At 48.1% G+C, this 19,131-nt stretch overlaps 1 protein-coding gene across 23 annotated transcripts in view; it reads right to left on the bottom strand.

Moving 5' to 3' along the window:
- Positions 1-19,131, bottom strand: part of MAP4 (microtubule associated protein 4) — a 251,831-nt gene that overhangs the window by 80,363 nt on the left and 152,337 nt on the right. For 17 of the 23 annotated variants that reach the window (XM_089533868.1, XM_089533866.1, XM_089533874.1 and 14 more), the window contains 7 exons: positions 14,646-14,759; positions 12,944-13,081; positions 12,321-12,413; positions 4,185-4,301; positions 3,565-3,672; positions 1,420-2,550; positions 817-990 (listed from right to left, as the gene is read on the bottom strand). In XM_089533868.1, the coding sequence (XP_089389994.1) occupies positions 817-990; positions 1,420-2,550; positions 3,565-3,672; positions 4,185-4,301; positions 12,321-12,413; positions 12,944-13,081; positions 14,646-14,759 (1,875 nt within the window). The remainder of the gene's footprint in view (positions 1-816; positions 991-1,419; positions 2,551-3,564; positions 3,673-4,184; positions 4,302-12,320; positions 12,414-12,943; positions 13,082-14,645; positions 14,760-19,131) is intronic. The other 6 variants (XM_089533873.1, XM_089533877.1, XM_089533878.1 and 3 more) reach the window with 6 other exon arrangements.

The raw sequence follows: 19,131 nt of genomic DNA, 5'->3' as shown, positions 1-19,131 counted from the left end.
TCTACAAAATATATTCAAGGAACTGCTTTACTGCTCAAAGACAGGAGCCCTTAAAGCTTTTCTAAAATTACTTTCGGGGTCCATTTTGTTTTTTCCCTTAGGAACAATAGGCCAAGTACACAGGGAAGAACTCAAGAAATAGACAACTTTTCTTACAGGAAGTGAAGATGCCAGTGAATAAAGACAGGGCAGAAGGTGGGCACAAGTGGATAGAAAAACCTGATAGGCAGGGACATAATGATAAAAGGGACAACATCTATAGCCGTGGTAATAGGAATCAATGGCTGTGGTTGGACTCAAAATGTTTATTTTTCAATGTACAGACCCCAAAGCCTTCTCTGTCTGCAATTCATCCTCCAGTTCAGCAGCGATAGCAATGTGTGTTTATCAGGGAAGATGGAGGACATACCAGAACTGTTCTCCCACTCAAATGCAAAGCAGTATTCTTAAAGGATCTTCTAAAAAACGATTGCTTTAATGGTCAATAACAAAAATTATACCAATGGCTCTCAGACATAGGAAGGAAAAATAGGATTACATAGCAAAAAGAGAAAGGATTTTAGGGAAGCTTGCCAGTGCCCTCGCTACCAAGGAAATGCTAGCCATCAAATAAGGGATGCCCACTTTGTAACTGGAAAAGGGGAAACAAATAGAAAGAAGGGTGTGGAATGTGGCGACGCAGTTCCTTAAACGAACCACAGAAGATGGAGATTTGCCCCTTCGACAGAGGACGGAGAATCACTTTGCAGCAAGATGGAGTTGGAAAACACACGCTTTGAGATGGAGCTCCTCTCTCCCTTCTCTATCACCCCTTACCTGCAGGTTCCAGGGTTCCTTTTTCTTGAATCAACTCCGCAGGCTGCACTGGGCAAGGCTCAGGCGTTTCCTTGGGCTTGGCTGCTTCAGCGAGAACAGAGGCTGGCTTTTCAGCCAGAGTTTCTTTAGCATCCGCTGGGGACACTCCTGGGGACACAGTTTCTTTTGATGGTACTAGAAACAAAAGGACAAAGAAGTCACAAGGAATTTCTCTGCAGCTTGTCCCAATGGTCAAAATCACAAAGCTAAGACGAGCAAGAGTCTGTTTCTCAGCTGCACCCTGACTCCTGGCTCATAGAAGATCCTAGAAAGACTGCTGACATGGGCCCAGTAAGCAAAGGGACTGTGGTGTCTTTTTCTAGAACCCTGTGTCTTAAATTAAGACTCTAAATATGTCTGTGACAGGGGCAGATAGAAGGTCTCCATAACTTTACCACTAACCTCCCCCCCTCCCATATAAACTGCTAGGGCTTTGCCTTGCCTCTACCATCCCATGAGAGAGGCTGGCTCCAACTGAAAAGGTGGGGACTTTCCTAGCTGCTAGAAGAGGAGAGAAAGAGGCTCCCTGCAGTAACTGAACATCTTCCCCATGGCCTTCCTTACCTGCAGGCTCTAGGAGATGTTCCACAGGTTTAGCTGGCAGTGGCTGCTTCTCCTCCTCTGGCTTCTCAGCAGATGCACTGGGAGCCTTCTTATTTGTCTTGTCAGGTTTATCCAGCCTAGGAAACTGTTCTACAGATTGGCTGAGGGAGGTAGGTGTCTTAACCTCTTCTCTAGGAGATGCCTTGCTCTCTTCTGGTTTCTCTGGATGTTTGGGGTTAGAAGGTGATTTGCTCTCCTCTGGTTTCTCTGGATGTTTGGAGGCAGAAGGTGATTTGCTCTCCTCTGGTTTCTCTGGATGTTTGGAGGCAGAAGGAGACTTGCTCTCCTCCGGTTTCTCTGGATGTTTGGGGGCAGAAGGAGACTTGCTCTCTTCTGATTTCTCTGGATGTTTGGGGTTAGAAGGTGATTTGCTTTCCTCTGGTTTCTCTGGGTATTTGGAGGCAGAAGGAGACTTGCTCTCTTCTGGTTTCTCTGGATGTTTGGGAACAGGAGATTTGGTCTCTTCTGGTTTCTCTGGATGTTTGGGAACAGGAGATTTGGTCTCTTCTGGTTTCTCTGGATGTTTGGGGGCAGAAGGAGACTTGCTGTCTTCTGGTTTCTCTGGATGTTTGGGGGCAGACGGAGCCTTGTTCTCTTCCACTTTCTCTGCCTGTTTGGGAGGAAAAACCTTCACTTCTTCAGTTTTATGGGTAGAAGGTTTATCTGCCACCTCCTGCACCAACTGGGTGGGAGAGACCTCGGTCTCACTGGCATTTTCTATGTGCTGAGCAGCAGCAGGTTTTGGTTCTTCTGCTGAGGGGCTAGGCAGTTTGCTTTCCTTTTTCTCTGCAGACAAGGTGAGAGAGGGCTTACCATCTTCTGCTTTTGGGCCGAGAGGCTGGGTTGCAGCTGCCTTTTCCTCTGCTTGCAGACTGAGGGGAGACTTAACCTCTTCCACCTTTTGACTGGAGGAAGTTTTGCTTGCTTCTTCTTTGTTGGGAGACTGGCTGCTTTCTTCCTTTTCCTTGTGCTGGCCAGGCAAAGGCTTGCTCTCCCCTGGGTTTCCCAATGCAGAAGAACTGCCTGCACCTGGGGATGTTGTGTCCATGGTCTTTACTTTGGGTTCCTTAGTTGCAGCAGCTTCTGGAGAACCTGTTCCAAAAAAGAAGAAAGAGCTGCTTTTTCCCATCTGCAGTATGTTCAGACACTGTCTGACCATTTACAGTTCCCTCTTGCCAAATCAGGTAACACCTAGAATCAGGGATATGTGGCCCACTCAATCCTTGTTGGGCTGCTCCTCAACCACCATCTTTCTGAAAGGAATCAGAATGCCAATGAACAGGCTGGCTAAAGGGAGTTATAGTCCCCAGACTATAACTATTCCTAAGCAGCTTCTGATTGGCAGCTCGACCTCATCCACCCAGATCCCTGGCATGTTGGAATGCTGCACCTGCAAGGACCCCTAGCGCCATCAGCCTACAAGCCTTGGAGCAACAAGGGAAGAGAAGTCTGCAGGATGGAAAGGGATAGAAGAACCGGGGGAGGAGGGACGATGAGAATAAAGGAGGTAAGAAGGAGCATGGGGCAAAGATGAACAAAATATCATCCCAGCACCTCTTACTGACAATGCTGTGTCTTGTGGGTTCCCTCTAGCAGTGTTATTTGGCAACCAAACCACCACTTTACAGCAAGATCTAGAGGCCAAACCCTGAGAGAAATGCTTGAGGGAGATGGGTATGTTGCCCTGAAGGAGGAAAAACTGAGAAGCGTGTTAACTGCCTTCAAATATCTAAAGGCCTCTCATGAGTGAAGAAGTAGCAAGCTTTTTCCAGCTGCTCCAGAGGACACAACCTAAACTAACAGAGTCAAACTGCAGGACAAGATTCTGAGAAACAAGAGGAAAACTGTAAAAACTGTCAGTGATAGAATAAACTACTTCTGGAGATGATGGACTCTAACTCATTGGCGATTTTTAACAGAGGTTGGACGTACATCTGTCAGTGACACTTTAGCTACACATTCTTAACTGGCAGGGGCTTGAACTACATCACCACCAATAACTTCCCAACTCTATAGTTTTCTGACTCTATGGTCTTTAGGAGAACTTGGCTGAGGAAATCTCCAACTCAGATCATGAAGTATGTCTCAGAGCAAGTGGAGGCCCACCTGTTGGAGACTGTTTAGGCAGAAGAGATTTACAGTCAAACGAGGATTCAAAGCCCATCAACTCTTCCACGGCAGGGACAGGACCAGCACCAACTGGAGAAGGAAATGCTGCAGAGATCAATACAAGGAGAAAATTCAGGAGGCCTTGTTCTTCCTACCATTGTTTTAAAAATATTTGGAAATAACATTCTAAGGCAGATGGCCAAAGGACTGCTCTTCGCTCCTGAAGAAGAAGCTGACTGAGGCCTCACTGTCAGTATGACAGCATGCTTATCACACATGCAAACTGCTGCTCAATTACAAACTCATACAAATCATTCCAAGTACCAGGCATGGGGCTTCTATATAAGAAAAAAGAGTCAGGCCTGGATCTCCTGGTCAGTAATTACACAGGTGGGTGAGCACCATACCTCTTGTCCGCCTTCCCCCCAACCTGAGGCTTAGTATGCAGGGACCATGCTGCCAGAAATGCTCAGAAGACAAACCACTTTGGGGCAGGATGTACCCCTTTCTGCTTCACACAGCTATCCTGTTCAGCCATCCAATGAGCATGCCTGTGATAGTGAGGGAGAATGAGTGGAGGCCTATATATCAAAGCCAACTAGGTTTTTTGCTCTCACCTGCCGGCGGAGATGGCTTCACCTCAGGTAGTTTTGGCTGCCCTGTGAAGTCCACTAGTCCTGTGGAGGGGCTTCCCAACATATGCATCTCTGCCACTTCAGGGATCTTGCTGGGAACTAAGAAAGAGGTAAACCATTGACACAGTAGACAAGTTGGGGCCAGCAGCCTGTCCGGGCTTTTGTTTTGCTTTACCTGAAATCTAAACATTATGACTTCCACACAGGATGGTATCAAGAGAAAGAAAAAATGGAATGTAGGAAACAATGATCATTTAAAGTTCTGAGCCTAAGAGGTGTGTGGGTGCACATAGATCCCACCGACCTCTCACTGTCAGTGCTCTCCTACCTGATGTCCTTTTAGGGGAAGGGAAGAGGGACTTTAGCACTTTCACCTATGGATGGGAGCAAGAAGGTACAGGGAGATGGAAGGTGCCTGACTGGATTGGGCAGTCAAACTGTCACTCCACCTCTCTCTCACCTCCAGCTTAAGTTAGGCTGGAGGACAAGGATAGTCCATCCTCTTAGGTGTAAAGCCAGAGATTCTGGAAAGTGTTGGCTGATACTGCTTTCTCCTGCCTCCACCTCTCCCCCCCCCCCCCCAACTATGAGCTTCCACACTTTTAGACCATAGTCTTGTATTGCAGAGCACAGTGTAAAATCCAAGGTCACTTCATACCTGGCAGAAGGGGTTGGGGACAGAGGAGTGTCTGGCTCAGCCCCCATAGCCAGACACAAATGGATGGCGTCTCTCCCTGAGATCCACTGGGGTCTCCTGAGGTCTCCGTGGATGATGCCATCATTCTGCATCTGACTATAAGGACATAACCCAACACTTCTCTGGCTGGGAGGGGGCTGCAGAGTGAATCCTGAGAGGGCTTTGGTCATTCTGGACAGAGCAAGAAAATGCCAATTCCGCAATTACCCAAAAAAGACACATACAGGTGAAATGTTCAATTAAAATGACAGTTTATATCTAATACATCCAATTCAGCTGATTTAAAACTTGGGAACTAGAACCAGGACTATTGTCAGGGAACAGAGTTCAAAGTCTCACTGAGAATTTTTTTTTTTAATTGTCATTTAACTTTGGGCATCCCAGACTCTTTCATGCAGTAGTCTTGGTGAAAAAGGACAGGTTGCTTACCTGTAACTGTAGTTCTTCAAGTGGTCATTTGCGAATCCACACAAATGGGTTATTCTCGCCTGCGCAGCATTTCCGGATCCTACTGGAATCGCTAGGGAAGACTTTTTGGCGGTAGCTCCGCCCACCCTCTATATAGGCAGGAGGTCTTCCCACCCCTTCTCAGTTCCAAAAAGGTTCGCCATAAGAGCAGACAAGAGAGAAGGACACGACAGAGAGGAGGATGGGTGGGGTTTGTGTAGATTCGCAGATGACGACTCGAAGAAGGACAGGTTGCTTACCTGTAACGGTATGTCTTCGAGTGGTCATCTGCGAATACATACAAATGGGTTGTACTGTGCCTGCGCAGTGCTGCTCAGAAACTTCTGGAATCACTGGACAAAGTTAACTTTGCAACTTTTAGTAACTTTTTGGCAGTAGCTCTGTCCATCCCTTATAAAGCCCCTGGTTTCCCGCTCTTTCCCCAGTTCTGCAATTAACACTGTGTGAGCGACATGAGAATGAACCAATGAAGAGCAGGACACTGAGGGGAGGGCGGATGGGATTTGTATGTATTCGCAGATGACCACTCGAAGAAATACCGTTACAGGTAAGCAACCTGTCCTTCTTCTTCGTGGTCTCTGCGAATCATACAAATGGGTTGAGACTGACAAGCTTAGGTCAGTGGCAGAGCGAGTGTCATGAAACCTAAGTATGGTTCAAACAAAACGTGTTTATTATTCACAATAAACCTGTTGAACCCAAAAAAACTGTGTCAGTCATTCTTGGTACCTCAATAAATAACACTCAAACTGTGCAAAACATAAGGCACATAAACAACACAGTAGGTCATGCAAGACCGTGCAAACCATATGAATGTTGTAAATGAACCAATTTTGGCAGAAATATTCATTACAGCCCATGTAAACCAGAACATGTAAACCAATGGAAATGTATCATCAAAACATACATTTCAAGCAAAACAGAAGGAAAAACAGTGCAATCAATGTAAACCTGAAACCAAAACTGCCCTTCCAAAGGCTGCATCTCGTTTGGCCTGGTGTCCAGCCGATAATGTTTACTGAAAGTCAATGGCTGGGACCAAACAGTAGCTTTGCACACATCCTCCAATGGGACCCCAGTCAAGAATGAGGAGGATGTAGCTACCGCTCTAGTCGCATGGGACTGAACCTTAGCCGGGAGAGGTCTGCCCAATAGTTCATAGCAGAGATGGATGGTAACAGCCACCCATTTGAAGAACCTCTGCGCAGACACAGGCAGTCCCTTCTTTGGTTCCGAGTAGCATTGGAAAAGCCTCTCGGAATGGCTTGAACCCGCAGTTCTGTCTAAATAGAAGGCCAAAGCCCTCCAAACGTCCAAGGTGTGGAAACTGCATTTGATCTCAGTGGTCGAGTTCGAGGCTAGGGTTGGTAAGGCAATGTCTTGACACATATGAAAGGCAGACACCACCTTAGGCAGGAAGATAATGTCAGTACGGAGGACAACCTTATCCTTATGGAACCTGAGAAAAGGCTTGTCCCTCCGTAAGGTACAAAGCTCGTCCACACGGCGGGCAGAGGTGATGGCCACAAGGAAAGTAGTCTTCCAAGTCACTAGTCTCAAGTCCGCTGTGGCCATGGGTTCGAAGGGCTTGGATTGCAGAGCAGACAGCACCGCGTCCAAACTCCAAGCCGGTGCCGGTACCGAAACCGGAGGGTGGAGGTTACAGCAACCTCTCAGGAAACTCTTCACAAGAGGGTCCCTGAAAAAGGAAGGCTTGCCATCAAATTCGAAATGAGAGCAGATGGCAGAAAGGTAGCACTTAATGGATATGAGGCACAGCCCTGCATCCAAAAGTGCCATCAGAAACTCCAGCCCCACTGGAGTCATCACTTGAGCTGGAGAAAGGCCTCTCTCAGAGAGAAACGAAAGAAACCTCTTCCATTTAGAAGCATATGACTTCTGGGTAGCCGGTTTGTGGGCAGCCAAGATCACCGTCCGTACCGAGGCAGGTAGCAAGGCTTAAGGATGGAGCCTCCAAGCCACCATCAGCAAGCTGTCGATGTCCGGATAAGGAAAAACTGGGAGGTGATACCCTAAACTGAAACACGCAAGTGAGTGGACAAAAAGCTTAGGGGGGATAAAAATGGTAAGTACACAGCAATTTTATTAAAACAATATGTTGCAATAGAATGCTAAAAAGATGATGAAAAAATTACAAAGCTATCCTGAGCACAAAAAGGCTTGTTCTGGCCTGTGAGCCACACCCTAACAGACACAAGGCTAATATTGCTAATCAGTACTAGGCTTGGGAACTGCAAATCCCATAAAAAGGTCAAGCAAACAAAGTACCAGTGCACTGGCAGATAAATTCCTCTGTGCCTCTCAATATGAAATAAAAAGAGACAGCCCAGTATGCCCATATAGTTGGGAAGTACACAGCAGAGACAAATTAAAAGGAATAACACAGTGCGCCTGTTACGGTTGGGAAATACAAAATAGAGACCAAACGCGTTTCGACTGAACGTCTTCGTCAATGGTCATAAAGAACTAATATAGCAGCCTTGTAAGGTATATCATGTAATATGAAGGGATATCCAGTCGCTGTAGGCAAGTTGTTGGTTCTCTTGGACCTAGTATAATGCCTCGGACTTGGATGCCCCACATGTAATTGCAGGGCCCCAAACCCGACCACCAACACCGAGCGTAGACTCCACTCCCTCGATGTCAGACAGGCGCTAGCTTTCTACCTCGACAGGACTGCGTCCTCTCGTCGTTCCACCAGACTTTTCATCTGCTACTCCAACCCCAACATGGGACTTCCAGTCACACCTCAACATTTCTCCAAATGGGAGACTTCCACAATCCTTGACTCCGCCTGCTCAAATTCGATCCCTTTCTATCAGGGCGGTAGCTGGAGGAGGGGGGCGAGCCACGGCTGCCTCGGCCACCAGGGAGTGATCAGGATTGTGTCCGATCTGTCCATGCGTAGCTTTGCTACCACTCTGGTGATGAGAGGGAACGGAGGGAAGGTGGAGAACTTTTTGTCGGACCACTGGAAGAGGAAGTCGTTCCCTCAGGACCAAGGTGATGGGAGCCTGGAACAGAAGTGGTTGCACTGAGTGTTGAGATGAGAGGCAAAAAGGTCAACGTCCGGTGTTCCCCACAGAGAGAAGAGGTAGCAGGCAACCTGAGGGTTCAGTTGCCACTCGTGACAGAGTCCTGCTCAGTTTGTCTGCAAGCTCATTGTCTTCTCCAGGGAGATGTATGGCTTGCAGAGTGATCTGTTTCCAGATGTAACAGTTCCAGATTTGAAGAGTGAGGTCCAGGAGGGTGGCCGATCTGGTACTGCCCTGCTTGTTGATGTAATACATCACAGTGGTATTGTCTGTGAGGAGGAGGATGACCTGGGGGAATAAAGGGGATGCCCACCAAAACAGTGTGAGCGTTGAGCCACCAGCAGAGAGAGCGGGCGACAAAGGCCGGGTTGAAGACTGAGAGGAGCCATGACTGGAAGGGACGCATGTGGAGGCGGGCCCACGGCGTGATGGATGTCGTGGATGCCATAGGGCCCAGGGCGACCTGAGCTGTTCAGGCAGTGATGTGCCGGGGAAAAAAGGCAGCAAAGAATTGCAGACCTGAGGTTGAGAAACCTGTCGTGAGGTAGGTAGGCTCTGCAGGTCGTGGAGTCCAAGATGGTTCCTATGAAGCGCACCCTTTGAGCGGGATAGAGGGAGGACTTTTCCATGTTGATCCTGAGTCCCAAGAGATAAAGGAGGGAAAGTGCCGTCTGAAGATGGGAGATAAGCATCTGCTTGGACGGGGCCACAAACAACCAATCGTCGGGGTAAGGGAAAACAATGATGTTCTGTTGGCGGAGATATGCGGCCACGACCGCCATGCAGTTTGTGAAAACTCTTGGAGTGGTGGACAGTCCAAAGGGCAGTACATGGTACCAAAAAAAGTCGGGGCCGACTGAAAAGGCAAGAAGGTCCCGGTGGTCTTTCCGAATGCCGATGTGGAAGAAAGCATCCCGGAGATCCAATGTCGCGAACCAGTCTGACTCCTGCAGGAGAGGCAAAATGGAGGTCCGGGACAGGGGGACAGGCTCAATGGCCCCTTTTTGAAGCAAGGAGCGCACTTCGTTGAGAAGGGTTTCTGAGGGGGTGGTGGTGAGAATGATCCCCCTTGGAGGTGAGCATTGAAGCTCCAAGGCATAACCCCAACAGACGATGGAAAGCACCCAGGAGTCGGATGTTATAGAGGCCCAAGCTTGGTGGAAGTGGGCCAAACGATCCCCAAAGGGAGTTAACGGGATGGAGTGTGCTAAGCAATCTCAGAAGCGGCGCTTGCCTTGATCTGAGTCCTTCTTTTGGAGGGGTTGTTTGTACTTTTGTTTTTGTTGGCATTTTCCCTGCTGTTGTTGAGGGAGGGGGGAAACGTTGTCGTTGGTAGTCTGTGGACTGGTTTGATCTACCTTGGTTGGTGGGGTAGGGAGGCCTTTGCCATCCCGAACAGCATTGAGAAAAAGAAGGGCAAGAGGTGGAGGAAGAAGACATACCATATTTGTGGGCTGTGTTCTTCATCTTATTCTTGAAGTCAAGCTTCTCATCAGTATCTTTGTGAAAGAGTCCCGTTGCGTCGAAGGGGAGCTCTTCAATGGCCTGTTTGAGGCGTGAGGTCTGAGGACCTTAGCCAGGCATGGCGTCAGAGGACCAGTGAGCCCGAAAGTTGCTGGGAGGCATAATCAGCGGAGTGTAGGGGTTCCAAAATTTGATGGAAGGCAAGTGCATGGGAAGAGCCTTTTCCTAGAGTTGCTGTTGATAAGCAGCCATGCAGGCTGAATAGTTCTGGATCTTAAGGTCTAGAACTGCAGAGGCATAAGATTTCCGTGCCATAGTGTCCAGTTTGCGACCCTCTTTGTCATTAGGGGTCAAGGTTGTTTTTGGGGCCAAGCAGATCTGAGAGACCTCAACGATTGCTGAATTCGGGCGAGGGTGCTCAAAGAGCCAAATCTCTTCCAAGGGTGTGATGCGGTAGAGATTGTCCAGTTTTTTCGTTGAAGGCTTGGCCATTGACAAGGAGGGCCAAGAACTTTTGGCAATCCTAGACATTGAAGGTAGGAATGCAATGGAGGTCGGGGTTGGGAGTTTGTCCCAAACCCTCTCATCAATGGGATCCAGAACTTGAGAGTCTGAATGTAGGACCTCAATATTCAGGGCCTTGCCCATCCTGACCATCTGCTCCGAGAAGGAAAAGATGTCATCTGAAGGAGAGGGCACGTCGAGGGAGGAGAGCGCCTGAGAAGGCTGGAGAGGAATATATTCCAAGACGGAGTGGTCCGCGGATCCAGCGATGCAGTTCTGGTATGGACAGAAAGGGCCTGTGTGGTTACTGGCACTGGTAACGCAGGACGTACTTGAAGGGAGATGGCCAAGGTCGTCTGAATGGGTCGGACTGGTTCCACTCGGGAGGCAAGGAAGGTCGGGACCGGAGTGGGTGGGTGACGTGGCAGACCTTGGAGGAGGTAGGAGAAGGTTCAATCGGTTGGAAGGTTGGAACAAAGTGGCCCCCATGGACTTCAGAAGGATCCAAAGGCAGGAAATAGGATCCTATAGCTTCATCAAAGAAAGCATCCTGTCTAGAGGGTTTGGCAAAGACAGATGAGCCATCATCATCCTGTTCATCATCGAAGCAGACGACCTCCGATGTTTGTGAAAGCCAGTCCAGAATCACCACTTGGGTGAAAGGAGAAGCCTCTCCTTCACCTTCTGAGTTGGTAGGGTTCGGCCAACTGGAGGAAGGAGCTCGGTTGGGCCCGAGAGTAGGGAAGAGGAGACCGTTGAGGTTCAGGCTCTGGTTGGGTGCATGGTACCAAGCCCAGTTTGGTATCAGCGGGATGGGCGGGCGTGTCGGTACTGGATGGAATCAGAGTCCGGTCCAGGCTTTTTTGTCGGAGTGATGGGATGAGTCCTTGGACTTGTCCCGAGACTTATGTTTCCTCTTCTCTGGTCTGGAGTCCGAGGACTTCATCGCCTTAGGCGGGGATGGGTGGCCAGCTACATCCTGGTTTGAGGACCTCCGCTTGCCCGGTGAACGGAGAGCTTCTAGGGAGGGTTTGCCCTCAGCAGCAGTAGCCTTGGCAGGGACCCTCGGAGGAGACAAAGGGGTTGTGCCCTCGGCTGCAATAGCCTTGATAGGGACCCCTGGAGCCACAGATGGGAGCTTGCCCTTAGCAGCCGAAGCCTGGCAGAGGCTCTGGAGGTGGAAGGAGGCTTCAGGATTTGTGCGTAGCACATGGACCTGAGCCACATCTCCCTGTTCTTCCTGGCCTGTGTCTGTCTTGGGCCAGTATGGTAGTCCCACATTCAGTGCACTTTTTAAAAGAGTGCGTGGACATGCTTGAAAAATGGTCACTGGTCAAAAGAATTGTCAGGAGTCCAAGTTGTTACCATTAATCAGAGTCCAAACCAAGTCCAAGTCACAATCCAAAGAATATTCAGAGACAAGCAAAGTCAGCAACGCAGTAAATGAAAGCGAAAGCTAAGGAGCGATTCCTGAGCAAGGTTCCTATGCTGCTCACACGGTGGACAAAAGGAACTGAGAAAGGGCGGTAAGCCCTCCTGCCTATATAGAGGGTGGGTGGAGCTACCACCAAAAAGTCTTCCCTAGCGATTCCAGTAGGATCCGGAAAGGCTGTGCAAGCACAGAATAACCCATTTGTGTACTTCGCAGAGACCGCGAAGAAGAACTAAGGAAACTATAGATGGCCCTGTGAGATAGCACAAGTGCCAACCATCTCTGATTCTGAAGGACCCCACAGGGGTTCACAGGCATTGCTTCACCCACAACCACCATAGGAACGGGTTAATAGCATGGAGGGTCATATACAAGATGCATGCTCAGCTACAGGCTTCCCACAGGGTATCATGCTACAGCATTTCTGCTTAAATGCTACAGCATTTCTGCTTAAATCATAGGAAATGGAGACCTGTCTCCCACTTCTGCATTTTTACCTGGTGGCTCAAAGAAAGGTGCTCCTTGTCCTGCCATTAAGTGTTGAGATCCCAACCAGAAATCTTCAGGAGACCCCATTCCTTGTCCAGGTGCTACGAGAGACAGTAAGCAGACACACAAGAGATCCTGAGGTGACCATCTCAAAAGGCAGCTCCACAAAATAAGAGCTTGGTTGCTAGATTAAGCCACCCCAGGTGACCAGTTCACCTGAGCTTCCTACGAGGCAACACTTGCCCATTTTTAGAAACTGCTGCTGATCCTCGGGTGGCTCCACTTCACATGCCAATCCCTGGCTCACCTGGACTATGAGCACACAGAGGCCAGCTAGAGGATGGGCAGCATACCAGAGGCATTTTTGAGGAAAGATCCTGCCGGAGAGCCGAGCGCCATCTTGTACCCCATCTCCCACCTCCATTTCTCTTGCCCTGCTGCCTTTCTAACCCTTGGGTGTTGTTGCTTCTGCCAACTGCTTTACTTTGCTTTTTAAAAGCATCTTGCCAATTCCACCCACATCCTGCCCCCACAATGCCCACTCACACCCCATTTTCTAAGGTTCAGCTCCCCCCCCCCCCCTCTGGCCCTGCTCAGGTTCCTGGCAGCAGCAGATCAGCGTGGGGCTCACCTGCTTGGCTCTGGTTCAGCAGCATCTCTGCCCCCGAAGCTCCACCCAGGAAGGCCAGTGGGTCAAAAATGTTTGCAGGAGAATGTGGGGCTCCCAGAGAGTGGGGCTGCTCAGGGACTCCTGCAGCTCCGAAAGGTGCTGGAAGAAACAAGGCAGGTTTGGCACCGTCGGAGGCTACACTTGCCCCATGGTTTCTTCCTACCGTGGGGAATCCAAGCTGTTTGACAGAGGAATGGACTACAGGGCAAGGAACTCTCCTCAGTTGTAAACAGAGGCCAGGTGCCCAACTCTCAGGGATACTTTAGCTGTGGGTTCCTTTTCTGGCTGCAAGGAGCTGGACTAGGTGGCTTTATGAGTTCCTTGCAACTCTGTGATTCTATGCCACAAGTCATTTCAAGATTATGGTGACCCTAAGGCAACCCTATTCTTGGGTTTTCTTGGCAGAATTTGTCCTTGCCTTCTTCTGAGGCTGAGAGAGTGGGACTTGCTGAAGGTCAGCCAGTTAGTTTCCACCGCTGAGTGGAAATTTGGACCCTGGTTTCCCAGTGTCCTAGTCTAATGCTCAAACTACTACACCACATTGACTCTCACCCTTATTGACCTAGAAGACACCCATTTAAAAAAAAAAAAACGTCCAGGGCCTTGAGTCTCTGCTTGGGCTGTATCTTACTGTTGTGATGCCTATGCAAAAGGACATTTCTTTCTCTTGCAGGCTGTTGGCCCCGGTGTGTTCCACTATGGGAAGAAGATGTCAGAAGGGGGAAGGAGCAGGCTAAAGCATCTCCAAAATCCCAATTCAACAGGCTAAATCTGAGGTGGGGAACTGCGGCAAGTCCAGGGGCTCTTTATATGGGACCCTACAGTGGCTGTATACACTACCAAATTTTTTAAAACACTCCTTGAAGTGGCCGGAAGTCCATAAATGGGTATTTATTGATGTTAAATAGCAAAGGCAGAGCTTGCAGCCCATTTAAAAGGTAAGCTGGTGCACCGGAAATCTCCATGAGCAGTGAGGCACCCACTATTTTTGGCCACAAAAAGATTGGTTTAGGGTTTCTAGAGGCATCAAGAGCCACAGAAACATAATATCGGGTGAGAGAGGCACGCAGGACTGAGGCTGTACTTTGACCAATCCTGGACTGAATCATTTTCCAATCCCAAACCCACAGAGAACAAGTGGCTGATGTTAAAGCCTCAAATGTATCTGTGATCCATTTTATTTATTTATTTTCTGGCTGCAGAGAGGAAGGAAGGCAGGCAGGCAGGCTGAGGATATTGAAACTAGTGTGCTAAAGGTTCAAAAGGATGAAGACACAAAGGTGTTTAACTTCCCACCCTACAATATGGAATTGCTTTGCTCAGAAATTAGAACTTTTAGTCAATGTAATGTTTGCTGCCTGAAACAATCCTGCAACACAAGAGAGTTAACAATTTCAAAAATTGGAAGGATGCACAAAACCATGGAACAAGCCCAGCTCTGTGGGGCAACGGAAAGCATGCAGATTCTCAAGATCCACAGAAGTTTAGGGGGAGGAAAAAATGTCTACTGAGAAAGCAGATTATGGTCCCTCAACACTTTCCATAATTAATGTTTCAAAGCAATTGAAGAGGAAGAAAGATGTCAGCCATGCAGAAGATTTCCTTAGTGGCACTTGAAAGCAGGACGAGTTATGCAACGGACAAGCACAACGGAAAACGGTACCAGGGCCTTCTTCGGAAGCTCCAAAGTACTCCCCGAAAGGTGGCACGCTCATCATTTCCTGAGGAAGCAGCAGCAGGTCGGACAGGACATCTTCACGGTTCATCTTGAAAGGCTCTGAAGGACAATCGGCAGGGGTCAAAGGCCTTTCACTCCAAGGGAGGGAATGGGCCAGTGGTCCATCTGTGGCCTCCCAGGCCAGATTGATCCTCCTCCAACACTTTGCACTCCTTGCTCTCTCCAATGCCTTGCAGGACTAACTGGGAGCCAGCCACCACCCTGAGCAGAAGAGGCATAGTGCAGGGAGCAATGGCAAGCGGTTGTGGGAGGAGGCTAAGGTTTGGTGAGCCTGAACTGGGCCACTAGGCCAAGGATAAAGTGGGGTCTAAAAGAAGGTGCATCTCTCCCAATTTTGAGAGGCATTTTAATCTAAGGCGAGGTGGGCAACTGTCGCTGGTTATGGGGCTACACTGGGGCCTGCAGGGACCTTGGAGAGCCTTACTTCTGGCCACACCCACCAAAAAGTTTGAATTTTCTTCTCCCTCCAATGCCCCCCATGGCTAACCTTGTCATGTTTGGGGGCATCCTGGAGTAATCTGAATCCCAGGAGAGGCCTTTGCCCAAAAGGGTGCAATTCCCAGACAATTTCTAATTATTTCCTGGTGGACAAAAGGGCCCAAAAACAAAGTATAGTAGCCCCTCCCAATTCACGGGAGATCCATTCCGGATCCCCTCCCATGAAAATGGCAACTCACAAATATCCAAGTCCCACTGAAAATAATGGGATGCGCCCCATGGCACATGCGCCACATTTTATCCCCCTCCGTTTGCCACCCATGAACAGGTGAGGGAGGCGGACTCCAAGTCTGTGAAAACAGAGGAGTGAGTGTAAAATTGTCCCCCCTGCCCCCTAGCTGGTACTCTGGGATATTCAAGTGAAAAATAGGGGGGGGGGGAGATAGTTGGTCCCTGGGAGCCACAAATATGGCTGCATTTCTCCACCCCTGAAGTAAAGTCCTATTTCAAAATTAACTACCCAGCAGCCAACAGAAGGGCCAAGCCAGACCCTTCAGCTTTATATTGTGCATGCTTCTGTTGCTAACCTTCCCCTGAGAAGGCACAACATTTTTCACAACAAAACATGGCCAGACAGGCAGGGTACTCTATGGTGTTTACAGGAGGAATTTGAAACACAGGCGACAGATTCTCAGCTGAGGCTGAACAGGGGGAATGGCTTCACTTATGTCAAGATCTTGTTCTATGTCTAGAATCCACTAAAGCAGAGGTGGAGAGCTTGTGGCCTTTGAGAAGTCATTTCACTGGAACTCCCATCGTCTCTTACCACCGACTATTCTGGCTAGTGCTGATGGAAGATGTGAGCCAAAAATATCTGGGATGGAGGAAGCCGCCCACCCCTTGCAGAGTCCTCTTCCTTTTCTCACCACAACTTGTGGGCTACAGAATGATTGGGCTGATATTAAAAGGGCAAAGAAGAAGGCTGGACCGTTTCCTCTGTACATTATTTTCCCAACAGAAGGCAGAACATCCAACCATCTCGCATGTCAGTCCTTACAATTCCTAGTCAGACCCAACAGGTGAAACCAATCATTTGGAGGCTTAATAGCCCTTTGTTTTTGCTGCCTACCACCTGGGAACTATGAGGTTTCCAGCAGATCTACTTATGGCAACTCTCTGAACAAAACCAGGCACATTCTTTTTGCAAAGGGAAGCAACTTCCCTCAGGCAGAAGAATTTAGGGCACAATTCAAGGACAACAAGCAGCCAATCATATGCAATGCACTATGTTTTGATGTTGTCACTAAGAGGGGAAAAGGATGGAGGAGTTTGGGATTTTCTGCTTCAAATTCCAAAAAGTATTGGATCAGCTCTAAAATTTAGAAGAGCAGATGCTTAGACTGGGTTGGCTATGCTCCCATCATGCTCCACTGCACTGTGGCACCCCAGTTATACAACACCCGCCCCTTGAAGGCCCAACCGGTGTCAATGTTGCTGTTATTCGTTGTTCAGTAAAGCCTTCAGGGTTTAATTGGTTTCACACAAGCCCTCACATATACACGGTTCAAAACCACTTAAAACCTTTCAACAAGTTTTAATGCATCATTTTAAACCTCCTAAATCGTAGAATAAATATTATTTACTATATCTCTTATTTAAAATGGTTTCTTGTTTGCACTGCTCTAAATTGGTCAGATTATTTTTTTACTGTATACTGCCGTGAGATCTTTAGATACAAGAAATATTGTAATAAAATAGTATTTTTAAAAAACAGCTACTGTCACTGTGGGTAGGGGAAAGGAACAATGACTTCTTCTGTGCAGGTCAATAATGGATCGCTGGGCTTGCTAACATGTAAGAACCGTTGATCCGTATAAAAATGGCTCAGGGAAATTCACTCACTCTTTCTGACGCAGCCCAATTTGACAAGACTTTTGATAGGAAGCAAGAAAATGCTAAACTAATAAATGGCTAATTTCTAGATAAGCTATGTTTTTAAAAAATGTCTCTGCCCAAGAGACAGGTGTATATTTGCAAGCTGGTAATGACGCTCTGCCACTTCTTCACAGTTTACAAACTGGTACCTGTCTACACATCCATCTTTCTAGCTTGTGCCAGGATTCCCATTACATCCTTGACTGGGCAGAGGCAGCTGAGCAACGCGGTGACCTCCTTTGCAGACAAGATGGCTTTTCCAAAATGAGCCTCGGCCCTCCAGCTGGGCAGTATCCAACAGACTGAAGCAACATTTCTAAGCAAAGCCGGGCCAAGATGCCTTCCACATTTAACATCCTTGGTTATAAATGAAGCCATCCAATTACATAGAGAAGGAGCGAAGGTTGTGGAACTGGAGTATAATGGAGACTGTGTGTGTGCGCCATTAGATAACCACACCGGAAGAGGAATTGTGGCAAAGGAAGCCCTTGACAGTTCTCCCTGTTGCCTGGAGAGCCATGCCTACATGCAAAACCAACCTTCCAACTGTCTTCCTCTTCAAGGTCAGCTTTTAAATTGATGGCTGTAACACTGAAAGACGTTTTTTACTTCAGGGCTCTTTTTTACATTATTGAAAAAGTTATTCTGAGATAACAGCCCCTATGTAAGCACACAAGGAGTTTTAACCCCAATTATGTAAGGTAGCCTTCCTGACTCCTGGGTCATTCAAAGCCTTTACGGAAGCAAGGGAAGAATAGTTTCTCTTCTGCTCTTCTATATGCTTAGGAACTGAATGAAAGGAAAGTCAAGAGCATCACTAATCTTGGCAGGTTTTATGGACTCCTGAAACCCTGCCACACCGTAGCTGATGTGCAGGAATAGCCTTCAGTTAGCCTCCCCCCTGCATGGGTACCAGCAAGCCAGAAGGTGTTGCAAGGGATATCCAAGATAATTTCCTCGGTCAATATACAGAAAGGTGCCACAGAAAACAAGCAAACTCTGATTCAAAGCACCTATAAGCTCCAAAGGCCAGTGGTACCCATGCAGGGGAGGGCTAACTGAAGGCTATTCCTGCACATCAGCTACTAACTCCTACCCAAAAAGCCGGGGCAGGGCTTCTGTGCCCTCCAAAAGTTGGTGTGTGCCACCTCCCAGCATCCTTCATCATTGGCTACTCTAACTAGGGCTGCTGGGAGTTACAGTCCAGCAGTGTCTAAGAGGTTTGGGATTCCCACCCGTATGTTAGTGGCCATTAACGCCAACCATTTCCAGCAAATCAACCTATTTCCCTTGTTCTTCAAGAGAAACAAAAGGCTTAAGCCATCTTAAAAAAAAGTCAACACAGACAGAGAATAAATCAGTTCAGCGATGCCCTCATACGCCTGACACTAATCTTTTTGTACTAGTCCTGCAGACTAGCATCCACAAGCTATTGTGAGCCAACTGTGGTGTGAAATTGAATTGTAAAGGGTTGGCAAGTCCAGTCCCTCCTTGCACAGGCAGCCACACAGATAAGATGTAACATGCTTCAGCTCCTTATGGTTGGGGGGGGGGGGGAGGAAGAGAATGACACCCATACCAACTATTTATGCTCTATAACACACCATTATCACTAAGGTGTGGCACACCTCACCTCATCATGCAAATGCTCCTGCATCAATATTGTCCATGACAACTATATGGGCCTGGTTACTTATTAATGGAATCAACCCACTGAGCATGGGTAACTCACAGTGGACCTAAGGAATGGGAGGAAATCACATGCCTCAGCTGAGGAAGATAGCACAATTCAAGAGATATTCCTCTCCTCTTGTGTCTCTTCTGGATCTGATCTGACAAAACCCTCACTTCCTAAACACTCTAAATGCTCACTCGCTAAATCCCCTGAGGTCCCGGCCTAAAACCTACCTTTGGATGGAGGAGGCCCAAGTCTTGAATCATACATTTGGGGATCCTGACATTCCTATAACCAGGCTTAATAGTATGACTTAATAGAAACTCTGGTGAGCTTTCTTGCATGAGAGCTTTTAGAATAAGT

This window comes from Sceloporus occidentalis, unplaced genomic scaffold, assembly GCF_023333645.1.
Source record: "Sceloporus occidentalis isolate IW3139 unplaced genomic scaffold, rSceOcc1.0.p SCAF_7, whole genome shotgun sequence".
Classification (NCBI taxonomy): domain Eukaryota; kingdom Metazoa; phylum Chordata; class Lepidosauria; order Squamata; family Phrynosomatidae; genus Sceloporus; species Sceloporus occidentalis.
The sequence above is the reverse complement of the archived record's forward strand: the minus strand, read 5'-3'. Positions and strand labels throughout refer to the sequence as shown.